At 44.7% G+C, this 20,483-nt stretch overlaps 1 protein-coding gene and 1 long non-coding RNA gene across 4 annotated transcripts in view; both read right to left on the bottom strand.

The window, feature by feature from the left end:
- Positions 1 to 20,483, bottom strand: part of ZFC3H1 (zinc finger C3H1-type containing) — an 833,014-nt gene that overhangs the window by 387,020 nt on the left and 425,511 nt on the right. For all 3 annotated transcript variants that reach the window (XM_086921759.1, XM_086921741.1, XM_086921749.1), the window contains exon 24: positions 10,402 to 10,639. In XM_086921759.1, the coding sequence (XP_086777885.1) occupies positions 10,402 to 10,639 (238 nt within the window). The remainder of the gene's footprint in view (positions 1 to 10,401; positions 10,640 to 20,483) is intronic.
- LOC147751690 (uncharacterized) lies at positions 3,246 to 8,258 on the bottom strand. The gene is made up of 3 exons (XR_015300083.1): positions 7,769 to 8,258; positions 3,389 to 4,286; positions 3,246 to 3,340 (listed from the first exon to the last, which is right to left on the bottom strand). It is a non-coding gene; the product is annotated as an uncharacterized LOC147751690 (long non-coding RNA).

Consider the following 20,483-nt stretch of genomic DNA (forward strand, 5'->3'; position numbering starts at 1 on the left):
TGCTAGCAACTCTAGTTGGTTGATATGCAGTTTCTTTTGTTTGATTGTCCAGAGCCCTTGTACTGTGTAGTGAAGGAGGTGGGCTCCCCAGCCTGTCAGTGATGCGTCCGCTGTTAGTACGAGTTGTGGAACTTGCTCTTGGAACAGTCGCCCTTGGAAAGGTTTTGTGGATTCCACCACTGCAGAGAGTTTTAAGCGCAACTGTCTACCAACACTAGGTCTTTCAGTTGTCCTTGAGCTTGGTTCCACTGCCGTGCTAGGCATTCTTGCAATGGACGCATTTGAAGTCTGGCATGGGGGACAATGAATATGCAGGAGGCCATCATGCCTATGAGCTGCATGAAGACTCGAGCTGGCAAAGAGTGTTGTGGCAGATATTTGCTAATGAGCATCTGCATGCTGGCTATCCTCGCTGAGTTTGGATATGCCTTTGCTACTGAGGTATCGATAGTAGCTCCCAGATATTGTTGTATGTGGGACTTGTAGATGCGATTTTGGGTAGTTTATTGAAAAACCTAGGCTGGTAGCAGCTGAAGTGTTTGAGACGTGTCTCTTGCACACTGTTCGTACGATTTTGCTTGCATTAGCCAATCGTCTAGGCACGGGAACACGTGGATGTGTTGCCTCCTGAGACGTACAGCTACTGTCGCTAAGCATTTTGTAAACACTCTTGGAGCAGTGGTTACTCCGAAGGGGAGAACCTTGAATTGGTAGTGTTGACCTATTCTGAACCTGAGATTTTCTGTGAGCTGGATGTATGGGTATGTGAGTATACACATCCTTGAGGTCGAATGTTGCTAGGAAGTCTCCTTGCTGTAGCAACGGGAGCACTTGCTGTGGTGTGACCATATGGAAGTGCTCCGACAGAATGTATGGGGTCTGAGGTCCAATATTGGTCTGAGGGAGCCGTCCTTCTTGGGAATAAGGAAGTATAGTGAGTATACTCCTGTCCCTTGGTGTTGAAAAGGGACTGGCTCTATGGTCCCCTTTTCCAGCATGCATTTCACCTCTTGTTGTAGTAGGGTGATGTGTTCTTTGGACATAGGACAGTGTCTGGGTGGTATGTTTGGTGGAGTAGGAGTGAGTTCTAGGCAGTAACCATACTGGATAATTTGTCTCACCCACCTGTCCGTGTTAATTGCTTTCCAGACAGGTAGGAACTTTTGGGAGTCTGCCTGCGATCGGTGTTGGGTGGTCTGGAGGTAGCGAGAAGAAGTCACTGTTTTGTGGCAGTGAAGGCTCTGGTGTTATTGCCTCCACACCCTCTTCCCTTGTTATTGTTGCCCCTAGAACCTCCTCTGTTGGAGTTCTTGTTAAAGGAACCTTGGGTGGTGCCTTTATATGTGGATGATGTCTGAAGTATTGCCCTGTGTAGCTGCTCTGTATGAGGATTATAGAAAGGAACCTCTGTTGTTGAAACTGCAATGCACCCATTGATTTTGCCGTTTCTGTAACCTTTTTCATTTTGTCTATAATGGTGTTGACTGCCAGGCCAAAAAGGAAGTCTTGATTGACTGATTGGTTAAGAATGGTGGACTTAGTAAAACGCTAGTGCTAATGGACCTGGCTGCAGTGTCAGCTGCGTCAAGCGCACATTTGATGGAGGCATTTGTAATAAATGTTCCCTCCTGTATGAGGTAATTGGCTTGGGCTTTGAAAGGCTCAGGCAGGTGTTGCATTAAGCCTTCAAGCTGGTCATAGTGTGCCCTATCATAACTAGCTAGTAGAGTGTTGTAATGTACCTTTTTACTTAATGCACTCTCCCTACTGAAGTTCTCTCCCTGCTGCTCAGCCAGTGATGAGGTCAGATGGAATGTTGATTGTGTTTGGATTGGAAGGGTGAGTCAGTTGGTGTGGATGGGCTGAGCAGTGGAGAGTCTGCTCCTGGTGGGGCACTTTAATGGATCTGACTAACATCTAATAAAGCTGTGATCATATTCTACATCACCTGGTCTACGCTTTCTTCTTCTTTGTAACACTGGCGACGATTTTAAAAGAACCCATGGAGCTACCTTGGATGGATTTGACTTTTAAGACTGAAGTAAATGAAGGTGTTTTTGAAGAAGTAAGAAATGTAAGAAATTTCGTACAGTTTGGAAATTATTGGACTTATAAGACTCAAGTAAGTGAACTTAAACTTATGGATTGGATGAAACGAGGCACCCCATATGCCCCACCAGTGACCCTGTCAACAGTCGCCCTTAACTAAATTGTGCCAGTTTCTGTTTGCTTGCTTGCTGGTTTCTGGAAAATGACGGACAGTCTATGTTATATTCTATCAGATAACAGCCTTGAGGAATACTGCCCTTGCATGGTAGAGCGTTTGTGTGAAGGTGCAAAGTGACATTCCTACAACCTCTTTATGGCAGTACATGTTGAACTTTCCTTTTTCCTGCCTGCCAACAGACTATTAAGCTTAGCGTGTTTAACCTGGCAACTATCTGAAGTCATCTGGAAATATTGATCGGAAGCACGTTATGGATGGGGTTGTAGTCTGCATATCACACGGAGTAAACCAGCAGTGTTTGTTGTCAGCCGCTTGCAACAAGTATATATCAAAGCAGTGAACCAGTAGCGTGTGTTTTTGAGGCTACTTATGCATACACATTGTGAACATTATGAACAATCTGCTGTGTTAGTTGACAATGCATGAGCTTATCTACTGGCATTCCGCTGTCGGAAAATTAGTCGAGCCCCGAGGAGTGTTTAGCAGAACTACACGCTCACATGGAGTATTGGTGAGCAGTAACTGTCGGAGTGCACTAGTGACTTAAGGCGGTGGAGACTACGATGAGCAGTTGTATCTCGGTGCCAGCCTCAGAGTGTGTTGTGATTCATACACTCACCGGCATTCTGTAATGGACGTTAGGCTCCCTTCAGAGCGTAGGGTATCGCAAGCTGAGTCTCCCTGCCGGTTCCTTTAGGATATGCGTCATAATGAGACGCGTGCTATCAACTTAACGCCCTATGTTTCTTTTGTAACCCATAACGCTGATGTGTTATTGGCTGTGCTGCTACGTAACGTGATTCAACTTGCAAGGACGCTGGACGTCACCTTGGCAACCCCATAGCTCTGCGTTATCGAAGATCGCGGATCTGCGTGCAGGAAGGCAGTACAAGGATATTCTTAACAAAAGTAGTTACATTGCAATATATCGAGACAACGCAATCCAGAACTACACGAGGAGGAAGAAACCTCTTAATATTGAACAACGGTGACTACTTTGATGGGTTTTTTTTTTTTTGTAATGACAAGATCTTTGGTCAAACGTGACTGACTGTTGGCTTAAAGGAAAAGACGGCCCATGGGAATTCTAACTTCTTTATTGACTAGAAATAACTCAGACAATCCGAAGGGACAACACAAACTTCTTTATTGTCTGGAAACAACTCAGACAATCCGAAGGGATAGCACAATTTTGTAATGTATTTGTTTGAAGCTTAAGTCATGCCTTGATTTGTGTGCGCAATGTACCTTTTGTTTTGATGTGCTGGTATGGTAGTTTGGAGCTAGTTTCACTTTTAGCCTGTATCCTGGTTAGTGTCTTACCACTCCTTCTGGGGAGGTTTTGTGGGCTGACAGTCATTTTATTTTATGGTGGGGAAGTATGGTTGTTAGGAGTGCAGTGTTTCGGATTTATTCTTCTAGAAGAATTTTGGGAGTTGGTGTGTGTTTTGTGGTCTTGTGTATCTCATTTTGAGAAATGTTTTTTTTATTATGAGGCTGGTTTTTGAGAGTATCTTTGGAGTGTGTTTTGGACTGTGCGTTATGGATACGCATGTAGAGAATTTTTCGGATTGTGTGTTACGGGTACACACGTGAGAAGTTTTCTTCTAGTGTTGCTTCTCTTATTGTTTTGCTGTTACCCTGTATGTGGTTATGCCTCTAGTAGGTGTTTGGGCTGTGCATTTTAGTTGTGCACGTTGAATTTGGGGATTCTCATATTAGATTTGCTTTGGTTTAAGCAGCCCATAAAATGTTTGCTTTGGGTTAAAGGATACCCATATTGGTTTTTAGAGTATTTTGGGGTTTTATTTCCTGTGTCTATTTCCATCTCTTTGGGGTAGACCTGTTCTGTCATTGGTTTGTGTAGTTGAGGGTTGTAGATCCCTTTTCTGCCACAGTTTTGTGCCTTAGTTTATGGTGCATTTGGCTACTCATTGTACCCGTAGTTTGGGACGTGAGTTATGTGGATAGTTTCCACTGGTTTCGAAGGATGTTTCTATTTATCTTGCATTCTTGTTGGTGATCATTATGAAGGGGAGATGGGTGTAGTATCGGAGTTCTCATGCATGACTCGCTCTTCTCTTCGAGCTGAGTGGTCGCTCCCAGTGCCTCCTGCTGCCAGTTGGTATCGTATCGCTGCTTTGCCTCAGAAATTGCCAATTATTATTTCCTGCTGTCTGCCTGACTGCCGCTTCGCTTGATTAGCACTTTAGTTATTTATCACTGCTGTTTTCACTTTGGTCGCGCGTCTGCCTGTAGCGCTCCGCTGTGCTCCCCCCTCCGCCTCCATTTTGATTGTTGTTGTCGTCCTCGTGTGCCCGCCCCGCCTCCCAGCTGAGACGCCCTCGCCCCTCCCCCTCCACTATCCATACATGAGAGTTGTTCCCACGCGCAGCGACCGCGCCCAATTCGCGCCGAAGGTGCGCCAAAGGTAAGCCCGTCTACGCCCTCCCGCGCCTGGACCGCGCCCAGCGCCAGACCCCTTGCCCCTCGCGCTGCCCAGCCCTCCCGCATTACCTACGATGCCGCCACCCTCCTAGCCCTTAACCCCGGTCGCGCCCCCAACTGCGTCCAAGCCGCTCCTGGACACACCCATGGACCTTTCTCTTGCTACTTCTGCAAATTCATCGGCACCGACAACATCTCCACTACGACCACACCACAGATTCCCGACCCCAACCACCTACAATGCATCTTGCTCAACACCCGATCGGTCCACAGGCACGCCATTGACCTATGGAATCTACTAGACACCACCTCTCCGAACGTCGCCTTCCTAACGGAAACATGGATGAACGCTTCCTCCGCCCCAGACATCACCATTGCCATCCCTGAAGACTATAAGATCATCCGCAAGGACCGTACCGGCCACACAGGAGGAGGAGGAATCGCTATCGTCCATAAAAAATCTATCCACATCTCAACCAGCTCTGACGCCAATCTCGCCAACTCTGAACACCTTCACTTCCAGATCCACATCGACCCCAAGACCACACTCAGAGGCACCCTCCTCTACAGACCACCAGGACCCCGCGCAAAATTCAGTGAAGACATCACGGACTTCATCACTCCACACGCGCTCCCCTCCAAAGATTACATCCTTCTGGGAGACCTCAACTTTCACCTGGAAAAGAACAACGACCGCAACACCACCACCCTCTTGGACAACCTCGGACTTAAACAACTTGTCACTTCCCCCACCCACATAGCAGGTCATACTCTCGACCCTATCTTCACCTCCAGCAACCACGTCTCCTTCAGCCACACCACGGCTCTCCTTTGGACTAACCACAGCTGCGTCCACTTTACCTACAACAAGCCTAAACTCATCAACCACCCTCAACCAACTCTGCAAAGAAACTGGAACAAAATCACCATCGACCAGATCTCCTCATCGCTCCTTCTAAACACCCCAGCCCACTCTTCTAACCCAGACCAAGCTGCCGCCAACTTCACCCTATGGTTATCCAACAGCGCCGACATCCTAGCACCACTGAAAAAACGTCAAAGCAAACCTGGCAACAAGAAAGCCTCATGGTTCAACGATGATCTTAAGAAGTCCAAGAAACTCTGCCGCTCCCTTGAGAAGGCCTGGAAAAAAGACCCAACCACCAGCACCAAGGAAGCCTTCAAAAACGCCACCCGCATACACCACCAACTAATCCGAAAGGCCAAAAAAACAGCATTCAAGGATCGACTAGACAACAACGCCCACAACAGCAAGGAACTTTTCAACATCGTCAAGGAATTTACCAATCCCTCGGCCAACTCCAACGACATCACCCCCTCTCAAGCCCTTTGCGATTCCCTGGCCTTATTCTTCCACAACAAAATTGCAGACATCCACAACAGCTTCGACAACCAACCCGGAGACCAACCCACCCAACCATATGCTGAACATTCTCCCCCCTTGAACACCCTTAACGACTGGAACCCAATCTCCACTGAGGACACCATCCGCCTGATTAACTCCATCCACTCAGGATCCCCCACAGACCCATGCCCTCACCACATCTTCAACAAAGCAGACTCCGTCATAGCACCGCACCTCCGAGACGTCATCAACTGCTCCTTCAACTCCGCCACCTTCCCGGAAAGCTGGAAACACGCTGAACTCACCGCCCTTCGGAAAAAACCCACAGCGGACCCCACCGAACTCAAAAATTACCGCCCCATCTCGCTCCTTCCTTTCCCGGCCAAAGTCATCGAGAAAGCTGTCAACAACCAGCTCGCCGCCTTCCTCGAAGCCAACAAATCCCTCGACTCCTCACAGTCTGGCTTCCGAGCAAAACACAGCACTGAGACCGCCCTCATCGCAGCAACAGACGACATTCGAACTCTACTGGACAATGGAGACACAGTCGCCCTCATCCTCCTCGACCTCTCTGCAGCCTTCAACACAGTCTGCCACAGCACCCTTTTACAACGCCTCAAAAACATCGGAATACAAGGAAAAGCACTTGAATGGATCACCTCGTTCCTCGCCGGAAGAACCCAGAGAGTCCGCCTCCCACCTTTCAAGTCAGAGGCCACCGAAGTCATCTGTGGCGTACCACAAGGATCCTCACTCAGTCCCACCCTCTTCAACGTATACATGAGCCCCCTCGCGGCCATCGCCCGCCAACACAACCTCAACATCATCTCTTACGCGGATGACACTCAACTGATCCTTTCTCTCACCAATGACCCCAGCACCGCCAAAACTAACCTACGCGAAGGAATGAAAGAAGTTGCCGAATGGATGAAACACAGCCGTCTGAACTCAGATAAAACAGAAGTCCTCATCTTAGGTACATCCCCCTCTGCATGGGACGACTCTTGGTGGCCGGAAGCCCTTGGAAAAGCACCCATCCCGACAGACCATGCACGGAACCTAGGCGTTATCCTGGATTCTTCACTTTCAATGAACAGACAAGTCAGCGCCGTCTCCTCTTCCTGCTTCAACATTCTTCGCATGCTCAAAAAAACATTTCGCTGGATCCCCACCGAAACCAGAAAAACAGTCACCCATGCTCTGGTCACGAGCCGACTGGACTACGGAAACACCCTCTACGCAGGTACTACCGTTAAACTCCAGAAAAAACTCCAACGAATCCAAAACGCCTCAGCCAGGATCATATTAGACATCCCGCGTAACGAACACATCTCTGGTCACCTGAAAAACCTCCACTGGCTACCCGTCAATAAGAGGATCACTTTCCGACTTCTGACCCACGTACACAAGGCACTCTACGAAATCGGACCAGAATGCCTCAACTCACGACTGTCCTTCTACACCCCCCCCGCCAACTACGATCCTCCAGCCAAGCCCTCGCCACTGTACCTCACATCAACAAGACCACCATGTGAGGTCGATCCTTCTCATACCTGGCGGCTAAAACATGGAACTCACTTCCCACTTACCTTCGCCTTACCCAGAACCACCTAGCATTCAGAAAGCAACTTAAAACGTGGATATTTGACAAGTAATCCTCCTCCCCTCCCTAAGCGCCTTGAGACCCTCTGGGTATGTAGTGCGCTATATACATTTTATGACTTGACTTGACATGCATCTTCCTTTGTCCTCATGTGTATGTTTGGCAACTTTCATGCATTTGTTGTTATGATTATAGCAAGGGGATGTTGTATAATTGTGTTATTATTGCATCCTCTTTTGCTGGAACATGTGTTTTATCAACTTCACACGTGTTGTTTGTTTTCTATCATTATAAAGGGGGGGGGTGTTGTAATGTACCTTTTTACTTAATGCACTCTCCCTACAGAAGTTCTCTCCCTGCTGCTCAGCCAGTGATGAGGTCAGATGGAATGTTGATTGTGTTTGGATTGGAAGGGTGAGTCAGTTGGTGTGGATGGGCTGAGCAGTGGAGAGCCTGCTCCTGGTGGGGCACTATAATGGATCTGACTAACATCTAATAAATCTGTGATCCTATTCTACATCACCTGGTCTACGCTTTCTTCTTCTTTGTAACATAGAGCTTGTTTATTTGCAATTCTCCAACAATTGGAGGCCTGTGATGCTACCCTTTTACCCAAGGCCTCTAGTATTTTGGACTCTTTATCAGGAGGATAAGCCTCTCCTGTCGTCTGTGAGTTGGCCCTTTTGCATGCATTAGCCACTACCAGTGAGTCTAATGCTAACTGACCATTGATATAGGTAGGGTCTGTAGGGGCCGCTCTATATTTCTTTTCAATCCTGGGATTGATTACGCGTGCCCCGGCTGTATCTTTAAATATATCAGGCGCTTGTTTTAATACCCCCTTTAGCATAGGAAGGGTCCTGACATTTTTCTCAGAAGTAGGGAATGTGTCAAATAGAAAGTCTTCTTCTATAGGGTCATTGTGCATATCTATGTTGTGGTACTGCACTGCCCTATCAATTAGCTGGTTGAAGACAATGGTGTCGTCAGTAGGTGACGGCTTTGTTGGGTATGAGGAGACGTCAGGGATGGGATGCGTGTCATATGGATCAGTTGCCTCTGCTCATGGTTCATTTTGCGGGTTAGGATCCTCTGGGTAGTTCTAATCATATTGAGGATCTTCCCCTGTGTCGCCCTCATTGTCCCCAGACTGATAAGGAGAGTAATGAGCAAAAGGCGTAGTAGGCATAGTAGGATAGAAAGGAATGAAGGGTCTAGAGGGAGAAGTCTCAAAGTCCTTCTTCTTTAGAGGAATGGGGGAATGAGAGCCAGTGTCCAATGGTCTCTTCTTTGTGTGTAGTATTGTGACTTTACCAGTCTCAGGGTTTATATATATTTTTGGCTGGTCATCTGATGGATCTGGATGGAAGAGTTCTTCTTCCACTGTCCGTGGTTGTGTATTTGACTTCTTTGGCTCAGTCTGTTGTGGATCGAATATTGCTTCCGGGTCGATAACCTCTCCTGGTTCGACGACTTTCGGTGCCTTATTGGTTTCTCGGTTCGGCCCCCTTGTGCAGGTCGACGAGTGATTGCGGATCGACCGGGTGTTTAGGGTCGATATGCTTCTTGTGCTTCCCAGGCTTTTTCGGTTGACTGTCCTTGGTCAAGTCAATGTCTTTTTTGGATCGACCGGTCTTTTTGGCACACTTGTCCTTGGTTAGGTAGCCTTCTCCGGCTGGACCACAGGCTTCGGTACGGCGCCCTTTGCGTCGGCAACCTTCTTTGGCTCGACGGCCTTCGGTTTGGCGCTTTTTGGCTCGACTGAATTCTTCGGGTCGACACTCTTAGGCTGTACGGCTTTTTCGGTTCGACACCCGTCGGGTCAACAACCTTTTTAGGTTCTAGAACCTTCTTAGGGATAACGTTACTCGGCCTTGGGGTCTCTGAAGGCGTAGTCTTTGGTTTCGGAGCCGAGCCGGACGGTGGGGCTGCGGAATGTTTCTTTGGATCTTGGCTAAGGCGTTTAGGCGATGCCTCGACCGGTGCCTTCGGTAACGGGGTATTATGTGTCGAGGGCAGTGTACTCCCGATTTGCCCCGGTGGGATCTCGTCATCGGAGTCCGATTGGTCCACAACAGTGACTATCTCTAGGTCCAAATCTGCCGCTTCTGGAAGTTCTTGTTCATCATTGAAGATGTTGTCTGGTTCCGGAGCCTGTCGCTGCATCTCTTGCCTAGAGGCCCGTCGAACCCGGATGGCTTTCTTCGAACGGAATTGGACACAGGCTGGGCAGGTTTCTTCCCTATTGTCTGGTGATAGGCACTTGTTGCACACTGAGTGTTTGTCAGTATGCGGGAACTTGGAGTGGCATTGTGGGCACCTTTTGAACGTGCTCCTTTCCAAAGACAGCAGGCCCACGTGGCGTCGAAAAGGCCCAACAGCCAGCGTCGTCGACCGGCCCGAGATGGAAAGTTCGATTGAGTCAATAAGTACCAAGCGAGATCAATACCGTCGAAATCAAAGGCCTTTTGGCCTTAGAAAACTTTTGTTTCGATTCCAAAGTTGGAGTATAGGAATAACATCCGAACCCAATGGCGGAAAAAAACAATGAGGATGGAGAAGATGCCCATGCGCACTGTAGTCCAGGGGGGAGTCACCTATCTTGTCATACTTCGAAGAATCTTGCAGGACAACAAGGTGCAATCATCCGGACCCAACACTCGGCAGCGATCTATGCACAGATATGAATTCAGCAGCCCACATGCCTCGAACATACTATTTCAATGGCTTCTCAATGTGTAAGCAAATGAAACTTACCCTCAAACACAGCCCGAAGCATGTCAGGACTGGTCTTCACATCTTCAGGCACTTGCCATGGGATTAAAAAAGGCTGTCTATTCACAATCCTTGAAGGGTTTGAGCTTGCTGGGTCATAGAGACTTGTAGGCAGTGCACTAAATTCAATTACATGTATGTATGCTAGCCAAGCAAGGCAGCGGTCACGAGCAGTGAGATGTTCAGCTAGAATAGGTTCATCTGGGGATTTTAAAGCATTCTGTAAGGAAGAGAAACCCAATAGTAAATTTGAGAATAGAGAAGAAAAACACAATTTCTGTAAACATTGAATACAAACAAAAACTTAACATTCGTTATGCCATCAGATTTTCCCACTGGAGAACACAAGTGTACATTCTGAATCTGGTAAAGATATAACTATTGATACAAGTTAATTAAACTGTTCTTTTTAAGAAAGTGACATGGACCAGATTAACAACTTTAGAATAGACTGTCGAGCAGCTAAGAAGCATCAGGCAAAGTTACAATACACTAATGCTGAAGCAACCTCTGCATAGGGGTTGACCCTCTGTGCACAGATGAAATAAAACAAAGTTTTTGATCCAATAAACGATTTTTGAAGCAAAAAGTTCCACAAGAAAGTCTTTTTGGAACTTTTTGCTTCAAAAATCGTTTATTGGATCAAAAACTTTTAGTTTTATTTCATCTGTGCACAGAGGGTCAACCCCTATGCAGAGGTTGCTTCAGCATTAGTTCTTGTTCACGATGCGGTTAGGAACAGACAGCGATACCTCTGTAGCAAGCTACAATCAGAGTAGCTGTCTCAAACTTTGATTACAAGGCTGTGTGAATCCCTTCTACAAAAGTTACAATATAGACAACATTGACAAATAAGGTGCAGTCACACATTTCTTGAAAGCACTTCTGTTGTCATTCCACACCCATAGTATTTGCATGAAAACAGGGCGCTCAGTTTGCTATTAGATAGGAATACTGATGCAACACACAATCTCTCTGAACCGTGCATGTTTAGATACTAGCTGCCTTGACTGCAAGATACTAAGAGTCAAATTGAAAGGTGTTTTCAATAGACACCGGAGCGCACTCTTCACATCCAACATGTGAAAAGTTTGCTCAGCCAGCTGATTGGTTTGCAAAAAGGAGTGGGGAAGCAAAACTATTACATACCATAGGGAGCAGCTTTTCTAGAGATGTTCAAAGGAGTAAGTGCCTTTCTGAATAACAATTAGTAAGTACATACAACTGAGTACTAGATAATATGCCAATACACGTAAGGTAGGAAAGGAACAGACGATGTATAAAGCCCAAGCAGCCAATTGCCCCAGGGTCTCTTTATCCTTGGTTGATGAATCTGATTAAAAAGTAAAGAGCCGCTCAACTATTGTAAAAATTGTTAACTTAACCGTGAAAAATGTGCCCAAAAAATATAAAAAGTGACTAAAGTGTAAGAACCTAACGCTACGGAATGGGATACGGAACGGGACAAGACGCTATCTAATCAGAGATTTACATTGAGTGCCTCGTCTGCATTCATGCCATTTGGGATTTTGGAATCAAGTAGGATAACATACCTTGATTCTAATCTCCTGAGTGATAGCTGTCTGTCCCCTCTTCTAAGGTTTTCAGGGACACTATCAATCACAAAGAAGAAAAGTGCTTGCGCCTTACCTCCATGGCATGTATCTTGCTTCCAGAATTGTAGGGTCATCATGAGAGATGGTCCTAAGATGTTGTAATTGCCGCACGTGCACAGGGTGTATGGTGCTTCCCACGTACTGTTTTGCACATGTGCATTGGAGAACGTAAACTGCGAAATCGGTTTTACAAGTCTAACTGCCTCGGATTTCAAAAGGCGTTTGTCTAAGTGGCAAAGGGACTGTTTTAGTATTCATTCCATGTTTGCACGCTGGGCATTTAAAGCATTTGTGAAACCCTCTCTGTGGTTTGAGTCAGCCAGTTCCCTTCTCTATTGTTGGTGCATTACAAACAAGCTCCTGGCGCATAGACTTTGCTCTTCTGAATGTAATCTGGGAAAGTTTGGTGCAGGTGGGACCTATGACTGGATCCCTACGTACTAGTTGCAAATGCCTGTGCAATATTTTACGGAGGTTAGTATGGTAGGCATTGAAGCCTGTGATCAATCTGGAGACTATTTTTTTTTCAACATATTTTATTTGTCAAGTTACACATGTACAACAGGGCTCTTATTGTTTCCTTTTCATTAGTATTTTTATTTCTATTTGTTGTGGAAAGTAGCAGGTCTTCTCTTTTGGTATTGGCACTTTTCTGTTTTTTTCTGGCTAATGTTTTGGTACTGTATCCTCTACATTTCAATTTCCTGAACAAGCTCTTTGTAGATTGTATCAATCATTCATGTGTACTGCAATTAAGCTACATCCGGAGGCACGCCGCATATGGTATGCTCTCCTTGAGACTTGTGGGGTGGAAGCTACTGATGTGGAGAATTGCATTACCAGAGGAAGGTTTTCAGATTGTCCTAGATAGCATTTTGTACACACACACACACAAATACACACACACATATATATATACATATATAGCTCTCTGTCGCTGCAGCCGCCGTCTTAATCACCACGTAAGCTTCTCCGGCACTCCAGAGGGAAAAAAAGCAGTACACCAGGGGACTTTGCACAATCTTTTATTGTGCACCAAGATAGAGTTTCAGCGTTGGCCTTTTGAGTAAAGTGACAGTGCAAATTCCCTTAGAAATACACTTTCATGCCCAGAGAATGTGAGAACACACTATACATACTGATTGATGTTCTTACAACAACCCTCACTGATATTAGAGATAGTCAATCATCATCCATATTAATGAAATTTAATTATACAGCATTATTCAGCAATGTTTGCGTTTTATAACCATTTGACACAAGGCTGTTGCCGTGATATGTTTGTTGTGGTGTCAGCGTTTCCGTATTCAAAAAAGAGATTTGAACAATCCTGGGACGTTAGCAATTAGAGTATTTAAAAATTCGTAATACATGCGTATGTACCCGCCTTATGCAACATTTGCACAGTAGAACCATTGCATTCTCTGCAGTTGCCAAAACCCCTAATTGGGTCGGCAACGTTCCCAATTTCGATTAAGTGTTTTTAACAATGGTAGGACCACACTGGTTCATAAGAGCTGTGTGTTCTCATTAAGCATGGACAATAAGGAAACTATGAGCAAAACAGAGGCAACGAACACGTAACGTTGTAGTTATGCATTGTTTTGTGATAGCAATTAAAACACTGTGCCGCCGAATGCCTTGCTAGTTATGTGGATACGCAAGGCATGAGTTTGCTCTCGGATACTATACCTCATGTTCACAATCAATTCATAAGACTATATATGGATAAATACAGAGACTGTCTAATTTTAGTGTTTGCTCATGTTTGCTTTTGGGTACTGTACCCCATATTTCCAATGAACTGTGAAACTCTGTTCGGGGAAAGAGCAAACTGTGGTGCAGATATCTAAAATTGATCACTAGTAAGTGATACTGTGATAAATTGGGAAATTAAATGAAATCAATAAAATTACATTGAAAGTGTAAATAGAAATGGGAAAAACATATCACAAATGCCTTTCATGCAACAAAGAAATGTGCCAGGAAAATCCCTGGATTCGAAACTGTGATTTAATTAACAAAGAAGGCATATAATACACGCAAGACTGTTATAACAACCCATTTCTCCTTGTGCACATCAATTGATTACTTATTCCCTACTTAAAATCAGTGATACTACAATAAAAACTTACTGATAGGTAGCCTTAGCACAATAGGTGCCAGACTGACCCTAGACTCCTGTGGGGGTAGCTAATTCTTCTTCTCTATTTAATCAATTGGGAGTTTTTAATGATGTATCTCGACTCCAGTATGCTGAGACGTTTCTCTGTCTCTCTGGTGTGGCATTATTTTATCTATTCCATAGAATTGCAACAATCTGTTACAATAATGTTTTTCAGCAAAATGTCTAGCTATGTGATAATTGAAATCTTTATTGGAAATTGCTCGCAAATGCTGTAGGATGCAGACTTTCAACTGCAACTTCGAACTGCCCACGTATTTATAACTGCAGGAGCATTCTAAGACACATAACAAAATCAATAGCGCATGCAATGAAGTTTGTGATTGGGGCCTCTTCTTGCAGGCCAATGTGGACCAAACAGTCTTTTATTGATGTAGATTTTCAGTAAGTAACTTTCGGTGTGAGACTTATATGTTTCAAATAATAGGATCAGATTCTAGTAGGCTCCATTGTGCCTTCATAGCTCTCCGCAATCTATGTGAGCCATTACTGAATGTTGTGGTCATTCTAGGTACCAGATTATTAGCCCTCTGTCTTTCCGGGCTGTTCTTAAATAGTAACTCATTCTGTGAGGCTAAATTTCATTGGTATTTCATTTTAGAACATAATACTAATAACAATGGTATATATTGTTACAGAAAAAGATAAGTGACCCTAAAAAATATGTCACAAACCGTTATTTCTTTTTTTAAATAAAAAAGGAAAAGTGAATGAAATACATAATCAGCCAATAGGCAGCAAGGTAAAGCCTAGAGAACAAAACTGGTACTGACCAGAAGATTTGAGGATCCTGGCTGAACAACTGATGACCAGTATTGCTTGACCAGGGAGGTGGGAGGGTTGTTATGATCGAGGCATATTCCGCTAGAAGAGAACTAAGATTACATGGAATACAACTTTTCCTTCTCTGCCAGGGGATAGTCATAAGGACTGAACAGAATAGAAAGCCCATCCCATAAAAGAGCGGAAAAGAAATTAGGACAGTACCACTCATCACCCAAAAAGATTCCTTAAAGAAGCCTGTCCTACTTCAGTAACCTCAATGAAGGGTGAATCCAGACAATCTCTAGTGAAAGTGTGACCAGATCTCCAAATAGCAGCCTTGCAAATTTCTGAAACAGGAACATTCCTAAGAATGGGCTATTGTAGCAGATTTTCCACAAGAGCGCTTTAGGTCTACTAGGGAAGGTCATTTTCGCAAAGTGATATGTAAAACGTATACAAGAAACTATACGTCTAAAGATGGGCTGCTTTGTAGAGTGTAAACCGGTTCTTGCTGGACCATTTATGAAGAGATGATCCACTTGTCAAATTTAGTTTTATCTAAATAGAATTTCAAAACATTTTACATACAGGAATTCAGAGGTCTCTACTGGAGTTACTGAATTAGAAGGAAAATGAAGGTTAAGAAACCATCGGATTACTGTAAAAATCCAAAACCACCTTGGGAAGAAAACTAGTATGGATTCTTATCATTCTATTACCATTGAACACTGTGAAAGTATTCAGCCAAACTTCAGAAACTGCTTCAGCGCATACAGAACACCTCCGCACGACTCATCCTCGACATCCCTCGCCGCAACCACATATCCACCCACCTGAGAAACCTGCACTGGCTCCCCGTCAGCAAGATGATCACGTTCAGGCTGCTCACCCACGCACACTAAACACTCCACTACATGGGCCCCGAATACCTCAACAACCGCCTCTCGTTCCACACCACCACCCACCAGCTCCGCTCCTGCAGCCTCGCCCTTGCCACCGTCCCACGGATTCGCAGAGCCACCACCGGAGGAAGATCATTCTCCTACCTGGCAGCCAAGACATGGAACTCCCTTCCCGCACACCTACGACTGACCCAGGACCATCTCACCTTCAGGAGACTGCTCAAAACCTGGCTATTTCAGCAGTAGCGGCACCCCCTTGTCACCCCTCCCCCTCTCTCCCCCCTTAGCGTCTTGACATCCTCACGGGTGAGTAGCGCGCTCTACAAATGTATTGAATGGTTCTGGAGTGAACAAGGCTTGAATTTCATTTACTCTGTGCTCCAAATTAATAGCAACTAAAAAAACTGCCTTCCATATGAGGTGTTGAGGAGGCTTTGTGAATGGGTTCAAACGGGAGACCCATTAATTTAGGTAACACAATGATAACTTCCCAAGAAAGCAAAGTAGAATTAACATGAGTAAAAGCTTCAATGCCATCTAAAAAATATCTGCAACTACAAGTATTATAAAAAAGGCTTGTGAAGGAGATTTCCAACAGGCTGTTCTAGCTGCAAGGTGTAAAGGAGATCCTGTCTGCAGACTTCTATGTGGACGCTCGGACAAGTAAAGAAAATCCATGAACCACCACTGACGAGCTCATTTCAGCACTATCACTCTAAACCTGGGTTTGTAAAGTTTGACCAAAACTGGCAGAACGAGGGAGATCAGATGAAATGCGTAGACCAATCAAAAAAAAGCAATTCCTTTCTACATAGGCAGGTAAAATATGAAGGTGCAATCTTGGAACTTTTTTTGTGTCCCATTCTTGGAAAATTGCTTCTGCGACTTGGTCGTCTGGAACCCAGTCCTGGTCCTCTTGAATACTGCTTCTAAGTTTTGAATGCCTAAACGAGGTGGACTACTGTGATGGATATGTTCCTTGCTGTGAGCCACTTCCATATGGCCTAAGTCTCTATGGATAACAGTGTTATGGATAACAGTCTGGACTGCGCACCTCCCGGTTTGTTCAGGAAATGCATTTTTGTTGTATTGTCGATCTGAATCAATACAATAGAATTGCATGTATAGAGCGTGTGGCTACTCCAGAGTCCCAAGAGAACAGAATTATCATGAGCAAGGGCAAGAATGACTTCAGAGATAAGTGTACCATTCTCAACTCTAGGAGATTGATACAATAGTTTTTCCTTGTCGGACCAGAGCCTTCAAATGGCTTATGGGAGATCCCCTTCCAAGGAGAGGCATCTGTGACTAGCATCTGAACTGGGCAATCCTGATGAAAAAAGTATCTACGTAAGAAATTGTGTCACTAGTTGAGGGAGGCTGAAATTCTTCAAGCAGTAACCACAATTCTAATCAGGTTGAAGTCACAAGCACACCCGGAATTGATCTGTGCTCAACCGTCGGAAGCTTGGAACAGAGCAGTCAGGCCTACATCAGAAGCAATGTCTAAAGCATTTGTGCAACACTTCAAACAGTAACAGTGAAAATACCACAAAAGACTTCTACAACAGAGTTAGAAAATGAACACAACCAAAACAACAAAAATCGAATCAGTAGAACAAAAAATATGCAATTTTAAAGATTTTAATAAAAAAAGCACCAAAAGACAGTGTGACAACTGTGGATATCTATTTGACTGGACTGTGACAAAGTCTCAAGTTAAGGTCTACCGTGATGGAGCGCTGAGTGGCTACAGGGACCCAGTGAGGCCAGCTCAGAGTACCTGGTTTGTGGATGCAGGAAGCTGGCACTTTGTGATATACCAATAAATGGATTTATTGTGCAAAGAGTCCATAGATAACCCCAGAAGTGTACAGGCTCAATGTAAACCCAAAGTGTTCTATTTGCGGTAGTGTGGTTGAGCAGCCTGAAGCCTAACAGAGTAAGACATTTGTTATGCACACAGTGACTAATAAATGACACGACAAAAAGGAGATCCACACCAATTTTATATACAAAAAAGCTTCTTTCAATATTTATTTTAAGACCAAGAAATATGTAAATATCTAAGTACGTTTTTCATAAGAAATTGATGTGTTTCCTGCATGGCCCATTGTACTTTTCCCTAGGTTAGCCTAACGGTGCATCATTCTCTTTTGCACATGCTACTTTATAAACATGTTGCTTTGTGCCACATTGTACGTTCACACATAACCAGCATATATTTTCATGTTCTGTTCTTTTCCTGGGATTTAGTCTGAACACCACAGACCTGTAACTGCAGTTATCCAGTATTGGTGTCTTTCATAGATTCACATGCCTGAATCATTCCCCGTCTTCCAGATGCGAGTACCCAGTACATAAAGATAGTAATGTCCTATTAGACATATAGAGAAATAGGCCTGAGGGACTCACCTTAGTAACATATCCTTTCCTTTTGTAGAAAGGACCAAACTCTAGAGAAGAGCCAATTAGATATCGCCTCCCTTTAGAACCCTCCTGGAAGGAGCCTCAGTCCCTCAGATTTTCGGAAGCACCATGCTAAACAAGTACATCACTGAGAGAATTAGATTAGTCCTTCCAGGGGAGGCGGGAGGGTTGCATGTGAATCTATGAAAGACACCAATACTGGATAACTGCAGTTACAGGTAAGTAATGCATTTCTTAACCAGTATTAGGGGTGTTTTTCATAGATTCGCATGCCTGAATCAGAGTAGCAAGCAATGATAAGCACATTTCGGATGGTTTATTTATTATTTTATTTGTGTATTTTATATAGTGCACAGCTACCCCGACGGGGTGTCCCGGCGCTCATGCTCGAGATACTAGATCTTGTCCAAGGACGTTTAGCAGAAGAGAAAGGTTTTCAAAGCTTTGCGGAATGGTAATTCCTCCTCGATCTTACGGAGGGAGATGGAAAGTTTATTCCACTGAGAAGAAGCACACACCTGGAAAGTTTTACCCCCAGAGGGAGCTTTTTTAAATCTGCGGGTAAACAACAGACATTTTGAATTGGATCGGAGATCTCTGGCATTACTGTAGGGGCAGAGGCAGGATGCCAGATGAGACGATCCCTGTCCTTTTATAGCCCGATGAGCTAGAGTAAGTGCTTTAAACTCTACCCTTTTGTCAACTGGCAGCCAGTGCAGTCTCCGCCGGTGTGGTGATATATGCTCCCGAAGGGAGTTACCACAGACAAGCCGGACCGCAGCATTTTGAACTATTTGAAACCTATGGCATAGGCCAGCGGCCAGTCCAAGATATAACCCATTGGCGTAGTCTAGGTGAGACGTAATTAATGCCTGAACAACAGTTTTCCTAGTGTTGCTGGGGAGATAATTGATACATTTTTTAATCATCCTGATTTTTTAAAAACAGGCGGCTGAGACAGCCTGCAATTGGTTGTGAAAAGAGATTGGTGTCCCATCTAACCCCGAGGCTTCGTACAGAATCCCTGGGGGAGGGAGCCGCACTCAGCTCAACTGGCCACCAGAGGTGCGAACCCAAAGGGGAGGATTGATGGAAAAAGAGAACCTCGGTTTTTCCTGCGTTTAATCTCAGGAAGTTGTTATCCATCCAGCAGGCAATGTTACGGAGGCAATGGTATAGAATATACAAGTTATCAGATAATAACATATCAAGTGACCAATAGAAAATTCTATTATAAGCAGCAATACCATCAAACAATACAATAAAGAAATGTGCATACATGGAAAACGGTTGGTGGGATGAAAGGAAGGCTCACCTCTATTGAAACAGATGGCGAAGTACTGCTTGTCCTACAACAGACTCTTGCATGAGTTCTGTATCCAGGCAGTAATGCCTGGTGAAGGTATGTGGCGACTTCCATGTTGCCGCTCTGCAAAGGTCTACGATTGGTACTCCTGCGAACGGCGCCATGGATGTAGACGTCGCTCTAGTAGAATATGCTCGTACTTTAGAATGCATGTGTTTCTCCTGCCTGATCGTGACAGAATACAATAGCTACAGAGATTCAGCGAGAAATACTTTGCTTAGTGAGTGGAAGACCTTTCCTGGGTCTACTGTAAGCTACAAAAAGTTGGTTAGATATACGAAAGGATTTTGTTTTCTCAATATAAAATTTCAGACAGCGTTTAAGGTCCAGAGAATGTAACATTCTTTCTGCTGCGGTCTGAGAATTTGGAAAGAAAGAGCGCAAGACAACAGGCTAATTGAGATGGAAGTCAGACGGGACTTTTGGTACAAATTTTGGATTTGTTCGCAATATTACTCTGTCTTGCCTGAATTGGAGAAAGGGCTCCTGAATTGAGAAAGCTTGGATTTAACGTACTCATCTTGCCGAAGTAAGTGCAAGAAGGAGTGCTGTCTTCCAAGAGAGGCATTTCAGATCAGCCCTGTGTACTGGTTCAAGGGATCCTTCATGAGCCGATTAAGGACCGTGTTAAGTTGCCAGGTAGGCGGTAAAGTCTTCACAGGTGGAAAAGTCCTGAAGAGACCTTTAAGAAACTGTTTGATCAATCTGTGAGACCAGAGAGATAGATCTGTAGTAGATCTCCTGTAACGGGATATGGCCGCCAAGTGGACCTTGATGAAAGCACCCAAGCTCTTTGCGAC

The sequence above is a fragment of the Lissotriton vulgaris genome, chromosome 1_1 (assembly GCF_964263255.1).
Source record: "Lissotriton vulgaris chromosome 1_1, aLisVul1.2, whole genome shotgun sequence".
In the NCBI taxonomy this organism is placed as follows: Eukaryota; Metazoa; Chordata; class Amphibia; order Caudata; family Salamandridae; genus Lissotriton; species Lissotriton vulgaris.